Source organism: Crocodylus porosus, unplaced genomic scaffold (assembly GCF_001723895.1).
Source record: "Crocodylus porosus isolate Cpor-Errol unplaced genomic scaffold, CroPor_comp1, whole genome shotgun sequence".
Taxonomy (NCBI): Eukaryota; Metazoa; Chordata; order Crocodylia; family Crocodylidae; genus Crocodylus; species Crocodylus porosus.
In genome coordinates this window covers 16,891,072-16,898,960 of record NW_017728920.1, presented here as the reverse complement: position 1 = coordinate 16,898,960, position 7,889 = coordinate 16,891,072, and the positions used below count along the sequence as shown (strand labels likewise).

The following is a 7,889-nucleotide window of genomic DNA, read 5'->3' as shown; positions in this document are numbered from 1 at the left end:
CCTGTCACACAATGGGCGCCCCTTGTCTGGCGCCCCTGGGCCTGTCACACAATGGGCGCCCCTTGTCTGGTGCCCCTGGGCCTGTCACACAACGGGCGCCCCTCTACTCATTAGCTCTATCGGGCTTACTGGTGGTGCTTTTGCCCACTGGGGTCGGCAGCCTAAGCCTTTCCGGGCCCCTCTAGGTTTCTGTTAACAATCTGTATCCAATCAGGCTCAGGTGACCTAAGCCTTACCTGGCCTCTCTGGCCCTTCTGGGTTCCTGTCAATAATAAGTATCCAATTAGGTTCAGGTGACCTAAGCCTTACCTGGCCTCTCTGCCCCTTCTGGGTTCCTGTCCAGTTAGGCTCAGGTGGCCAGAGCCTTACCTGGCCCCTTTGGTTCCTCGGGGCTCCTATTCCTGCAGAAACCCTCCGGAACGCCTTCTAGGCCACACCCCTCTTGGGGTGACTGTCCCACATACATACCCCTCTTGGGGTTGCTTCTTACTACACGTGCCCCACCTGGGGCCTCTCTTCAACACGTGCCCACTCCCCCGGCTTCTTGGCACCTTCTCCAGGCTCTATATAACCAGTGACTCGCCCTTGCTGGGCTAGTTGCCTTTACAGCACCCACCCTAGGCTTTCACTTGTATGGCTCCCACACCTGGAGCCCAACATGAGTCCCTACAGGCTTCACTCTGGTACTAAGACCCTTGGGCGGGGTCCTCTGCCCTACTCGGGCCTCTCACTATCGCCCATACGGGGCTACCCGCTGTGCCGCCTCGGCACTGAACAGCTGTGCCATCCCAGGCACCACTCGTTTGCCCACACAGGGCACCGGGAACCCCCAAGCAACTGGGGAGTTCCCGTGAGGCCTCCTCGCACCCCTACAGCCTCACCTGGTCCTCCGGTATTAAACTCAAAGCAATAACATAAGCCAATCGGCTGCAACTCAACAACAAGAAGCCTCTTGGCTTATAACATACGGTCCACGCTCCCTTGGCTCTCTAGCCATGACCTCCCAGCCTGGGTTCTCTCTACCCTTACCACGCCGTAGCCACTTGGGTGGTCAGGCTACAACCATCAGCTCTGCTTTGCTCAACTCTCCCACAGAGCTCCTGCTCCTGCAGCTGCCAGAAGAGAACTACTCTCTAGGCTCTGGCCTGGGCTGTTTATAAAGGCCCGGCCCTGCCCCCTTCTGGTCATGTGACCAGCCTGGTTGCCCCAGCAACCGGCACCTGAGCTGCCCTGGAGATTGGCAGCTACCCTTCTCCACTTCTAGGAACAGGGCACCTAAGTGCCCCTGTGACACCCAGCCAGTCCCATCAGCCTCTACACATGCGTTGCTGTGGAGTAAAAAAACTTTGCAGCAGGATAGTGCTTATATTTACAAGTACTAACCTGCTGCAGAGTTACTTAGTTTACTGTAGCCTAATAGGAGCTCAAGTATAGACGCCAAGACATATACTGTGGAGCTAATTAGGCATTTCCACAGTAAACATCTTGCGTAGATGTGCCCATTGTCTGCCAGTGCTGTTTGAGGGGAACAAGGGATATCCTTCATGTAGAATTGTGTTGTGAAGAATTTCATCCCTGAGATCTAACACTTTTTTGCTTGATATGCCAGGATATCAGATGTCAACTCGGTGATTATTTCCCCACCCGCTGACAAGAGTTGCATCATTTTTATATATGCATGAAGTTAAATCCTTACTTGAACAAAATCCCCACTGATGCATATAAGAGTTGGCTTAAGTAAGGACTTAAGTATTTAGCCTCTATTTTATGTTAAACAGTTTGGGATACTTTGGTGCTCTGTTTACATTTAAAAACAATGTATGTGTTTCTTTTGTGCCAAAAAGATGTGTATCCTTCTCTAGTTTCTGACTAGTTTTTTTATCTTTTTATCTACCCAGTCTGACACAAATGCAAGTTACCTCCGGGCTGCTCGAGCTGGCAACTTAGAAAAAGCTCTTGACTACTTGAAAAGTGGAGTGGACATCAACATTTGCAATCAGGTTGTAGAATATTTTGATTATTTATTTAATGTTCTGTCAGCTTCTCTCACCTGTGTAGGAATTAGCTGTTCAGATCAATAATTACTTGGTTAATGTACTGATATCATAATCTGATGGCCTGTTTACATCTCTTGTACAAGAAAAAATTTAATTAATTTATAATCTTTTGATATGTTATTAATTTACTTCAATTGGGATACCACTGCAGTCTTGAATTTGATCTTACTATTCTATTTTTGTATTAGGATTTGTAATAATATGTAATATTTAATACTGCAAAAGTCTGTATCTCAGTTAATACATATCATTTCCTGTAGCCAAAGAGGTATAATGTTCATATGAAAATAGCTTTTGCCAGAGATAATCACTCTGGCATGTAATCATTTGGTGTCATGATATATTGTTTACTGCACTTGACAATGTGGGTCAGTCTTTGCCATTATATTTTTTTATAGAATGGGTTGAACGCTCTCCATCTTGCTTCCAAAGAAGGACATGTAGAAGTTGTCTCAGAACTGATACAGCGAGGTGCCAATGTGGATGCAGCAACAAAGGTGAGAGTCTCCTATCTAGCTCTTCAAATGTTTGAGCAAATTCTATATAAGTGTCAATCAACTTCCAGACATTATTGTAGCAGTATAAGTTATTAAATGTTTTCTCATGGAAGTGTGGCTCTCAAGAAATGTCTAACACAGATCTCATACGTTATAATAAATATGCTGTGTGTTACTAGGAAGAACGTTAAATCATGACATTAGAACATTGTCTTCAATTTTTATCTTTTAAAATAATTGACCCTGGAAACATTGTGTTACTATGATAAAATAATATATTTTTGGAATGGGTTACATGGTTGACAGGCTTAATTAACTTTTCATCAAGTGCAAATTTTATAATGCATTGTAAAACATTTTCACAGTTCATCTCTCTCTGATTTCAGAAAGGAAACACAGCATTGCACATAGCATCCTTGGCTGGGCAGACAGAAGTAGTTAAAGTGTTGGTTGCAAATGTGGCCAATGTCAATGCACAGTCTCAGGTAAGGTAATTTTGTTGACTGTTGTTGTACAAAAATGGCAGCAAGGCAGCAACATCAGTTCAGTGTGTTTTTGCTTTCTTAACCTGTGAGTTAAGACTGTATAAATGAAAGGTGTTTTTTTCATTAATGCAGACTCAGGAGCAGTGGAAGCTTGTAGGGTAAATAAAATTAAAGCAAGAAAAATCATTTAGGTAAAGTAATAGGAGTTCTTCCTTTAATTAATATCACAGTCTTTAGCTCTTGTCTTCCATGGTAGGCAAATGAACATATCCCCTCTTTTGCCCCTGGTTATTGTTCTAGACTGTAATCTCCCATGTCTATCTACTGGACGCCGTGCATGTGACTTCTGCTCAAGCCTGGCCATGACTTCTTCAGGATGAAGGGTCAGTTGCTGGGCGATTTTAGGGTTTATGCACCATGAGCCTCACCTGCTACATCTTTGATGATTGGTTTATTTTACTTGGGAGGACGATGTTTTGGCTCCACTTCGCCTGGTGCTTCTCCTTGGGTTGCTTCCTTCATGGTTTTTTCGTGGGGCTCTGCCTCCCCTACACCCCGCCTACCGCCAACCGTGATGGAATCATTCATCGTTGAGGATGGTGTTCTGGGTTCTCTCCCCACTCTAGCCTACCAGGTCTGGTGACCGTAGCAATGCCACTTTTCCTCCTAGGCATCTCTGGTGGCCCTCTTTCTTCACCTATATCACATCCACGCTCAATACTGCCCTGCTCTTGGGTGCCTTGTTCCTCTTTGGATGTCGTAGTTGGTTCTCTATCTGTTGCAGCTGATCTGCCATTCTGCTGGGTTCTACCAGGCTTCAGTCTTTGCTAGAGGTCTCAGCCGTCCACAGTAGCCCTGTGGACAGTGCCTCTGATTGAGGCTGTCTGTATGGCCCTGGGGCAACTCCTTCCTGGGATGCCCACCAGGGCTTCCCAGGAGGAGCTTCTGTGAGCTCCCACTCCTCCTGCTGTGCCAGGGACTCCACTTCTGGTCTAAATGCCACATGTTCATTTAACTGTGCCTCCATGACATGTAAATAAGGCAAAAAACCACTAAGCTTCCCTTAATTTTTTATCCCAAAGGGGAAAAATTCCTTTTGCACCCCAAGAAACAGGTAATTGGTCAGATCAATGGCATCCTAAAAGCACAGTTCCTTTATTATAGCTACGGGGAGAAAGGACAGAGTAATCACAGAGACCAAGAGCCTTGGAACACCTGGACAAATATTTATTGTTTTTATGGTATTAAAGCTGGGGCCAGTCAGCCTCCATTTCCCTCTGGCTCAATAATGGAAGGAAGAGACCCACCACAGGAGGAGGGACCCTTGAAAACATTTATCAACCACAGATCAAACTGGTTTTCCAGTCAGTAACATGGGTAGGGGGGTTTTCGTGGATGGTTAGCCCAACACACACACACACACAGAAGATGAGAATGATATGGTAATGTGCTTTCCCACCTTTGTCCTTCAAAAAAGTATTTTCTGGGAATTCTTTGATGAAGTGTCTTTGAGAAGCATCTTTTCCATTTCTAGTACAGCTCTGGAGAAATTTGGTAAGAAGATGGCAGTGGTTTTCTGCTTTAAATCCCATTCTAGTGATCAATAACACTGAAAAAACAGCTATGAAATCCAATCTTGTTTACAGTGTATTTAAAGTGATCATGTAGCAGGTTACACAGCAAAGCATTTCATCTCTCATTTTAAGATTTTTTTCCCCAGTATTCTACCAGCTGCACTATTACATGGCTAGAATAGATAATGACAAAACAAAAGAAAAGAAGCCAGAATGGTAGAAAACTTCTTATTCAAAGAAATGGTAAACAGTTTCAAAGTCATACAGTGTTGCAATCTGTAAGAGGCTCCTTTTCCTTCGTAACTTTTATAAGGAAGTAATAGCAGAATGTACAGAGATTTTGACTTATTTCAGAATATGTGAATTAACGTGTAGCTCAGCTATAACTATTTGAAATAAAGGAGAAAAGCAGAGCTGTTACTACCCAAAATTGCTATTTGTGTTAAAAAGATAAATTTAAAAATTATACATTTTTAAGAAATACATTTTTCCATGGTATTTCTAACAACACATCAGATTACTAAAAATGAAAGAATTTTAAAAATATTGTTTTGTCTTCATGTATATGGGTTGTTTACCACCTACATTTCAACCAGCTTGGACAAACAGAATTGACTAGTCAGTTCCACTTCCTGGTTCTTGGACACTAGCCAAATACTTCAATGCCATAGTTCCAAATACTGCACAGGAATGTTTGACTTTAAGCAGAACAAAGAAGTCATCTTCACTGCTGTATTTCTTTAGCAAAAAAATCATTTAGCTTTAACTGAAGATTGAGTGTTGGGCTGTAAAACATCCTTTCTTTGCGGTGTTTTAGAATTCCTGTTTTCAGTCCTGAAAATGCAGACATATTTCAGAAACTCAAAGGCCTTTTTTATGGGCAAACAGGTGCTTTCTTCAGTCAGTTAATGTAATCAAGCTAGCTTGGGCTGATTTGTATTAAAATAAAGGCTTTAAAATAATTCATGTTGGTTTGCCTGCAGCCCTTTTGACCTCTTCCAGGCTAGGTTTTAAGAAGTGTTATGTTATCATTTACTAGCTAGCATGTTTTGAATAACTTGTTTTGAAAGAGGAATGTAGATGTAACTTGCAGATTTACATGTTCTAAACTCACCAAGTTAATGACTAAGCTAGGTTAAAGTTATACTTAGATCATACTAAGGTAAGCAAACTTCCAGGTTCAAAAACCCTTTGTCAAGCTGAGGAAGTTACAGCAGTTCTACCAACTGCTGTAACTTTCTCAGCCTGACAAAGGGTTTTTGAACCTGAAAGTTTGCTTAAATTTTTTTCCCAATTACTTAAGTTGTTCTTATAAAATAAATCAGATTCACACAAAGAACCTTGTCTGCCTGTGTCCTTAGACCTACATGGCTACAACCTACAGCCTTGAGTTCAACTTAGCTACCTTTTGCTAAATGTCATATTAGCAGCAAAATTTCTCAAGGGCAAGATGAACATCCTCAAGTTCAGCTTTATGCCCACCCTTGGCTCAGACCTCTTGTTAGTCCTCATTCATAAAGCATACATCCTTATTTATGAGGTTTCCTTTGTTCTTCTGATTACTCTTTGTCTGCAAATGCACCATGTAATACAGTGGCTGATGCACGGGATGTATAGCTCATGCCATCTTCATGCAGTCTTGTAGGTGCCTTTCAGTAGCAACTATTGACATGTGCAGTAGCTGCCTTGTAGGCCTCTACTTCATAGTCTTAAAAATTTTAGCTAAACCTCCCCTCGTCTCTTTTGCCTATTCCTTTTTATTTTCTTCTTTCTGCTTTTATAAATTATTTTAACTTAATGACTGTATAAACTTAGGACTTTTGGGATGCGCTGTATGGGACCAGGGCTGTTTCTGCTTCAGTTATAATCAATAGAAAGCTTCCCGTTGGGTTCATTCCAATTGCAAGCATCCCATTCAGCATTTTAATGACCTAATTTTACATAATAAGGGTTGGACAATATGTCCATAGGCTGTCACTAATTCTAGAACTGCATTTTGCAGGCACTAGATGTGTTCAGATAAATGAATAACAAGCAATTCTTAGCTACAGTATTTTTTTAGGGACATGAAAATGTAATTGAATTACTAATGTACATATGCAAAAGTATGCCCTCTTTCCCTGTCCTTTGTGGGTTTTTTCCCACACTTCTGCCACCTTTCTGGAAGCCTTGCTTTAGCTCCCTCTCCAGTGACCACCTCTCAAGGTTTTAGCTCTGTTCTGCTCTATGAGTCCACTGAGGTCTTTGGGATTTTCCATGCCAGGATTCCTTCCCCATCTCCCAGTAAGGCTTTGATGTTGGGGGCATTCTCTCCAGAAATGTTAAAGTACGTTTTCAGTTTGGGTTCAGTTTCAGTGTCTTCACATCTCGTATCTGCTCTGTGCCTTCCCCTTTTAGAAATTCTCCAGACAACACTAAACACTGCATTTAAACTCAAACATAAGGTCCAGCACAAATGTGAAACTGCACAGAAGTACAGGTGGCAGAAATGAGTCTTTCTTTTTGCTATCATTACATTCAGTAAATGAGTTTTTAGGTTGGGATGGAACCACAAGTTTCAAGGAAGATCTCAGGGAGAATGAGAGGTAAGGAGTGGAAAGGGAAGGCAATTGGAGACAATCCCATCCTAAACACAGACTAAACGAACACCTTGGTGTTGACCTTGGTGTTATCGCTCTAACCGACTAAGCTAAAGGTTAATATTTCAGGTTTTCTTAGGTTCGGTCAAATTTTCCCTTATAATTCTTTTCACTGCTATAATTGTTTATGTTTAGTGATCAACTTAAAACTTTATGGTAGTCAGATGGCCATAGAGAGTTTTGGCCACCAGAATTGCTTAAAGACGAGTATTTTTAACACTTTTCTTGAGGTTCAACAATTATATGAACAGCCAGAGCCTAATTTTGTGGATATAAGTTAGTAGTCTAAAAACTTTCGTTTATAGAAAGTTGATTTTTTGATTTTTAATTCAATGTCAGTAGTGTCTTCCTACCACTATTTTCTAGTATTTTTTCTGTTGCATCTTCTGATTAATTTCCATGCCTAGGCTCAGACCAAACTGCTGCAGTTTGTTTTAATCAGCACTTTTGTCACTAAAGTGCAAAGCATTTCTAGATCATTCTCTATTAGAAATAAAACAGAGTTATTGCAGGGCCCTTGGCATGGCTTTATGAGCACTCGTGGTGCTCGGGACAGGTGCCAGATGATTGGAAGATAGCCAATGTGGTCCCCATCTTTAAAAAAGGGAGGAGGGAGGACCCGGGCAACTATAGGCCC

The 7,889-nt window shown here is 42.0% G+C and overlaps 1 protein-coding gene across 4 annotated transcripts in view; it reads left to right on the top strand.

The window, feature by feature from the left end:
• Window positions 1–7,889, top strand: part of ANK3 (ankyrin 3) — a 380,097-nt gene that overhangs the window by 119,959 nt on the left and 252,249 nt on the right. For all 4 annotated transcript variants that reach the window (XM_019538622.1, XM_019538625.1, XM_019538623.1 and 1 more), the window contains exons 2-4: window positions 1,899–2,000; window positions 2,456–2,554; window positions 2,941–3,039. In XM_019538622.1, the coding sequence (XP_019394167.1) occupies window positions 1,899–2,000; window positions 2,456–2,554; window positions 2,941–3,039 (300 nt within the window). The remainder of the gene's footprint in view (window positions 1–1,898; window positions 2,001–2,455; window positions 2,555–2,940; window positions 3,040–7,889) is intronic.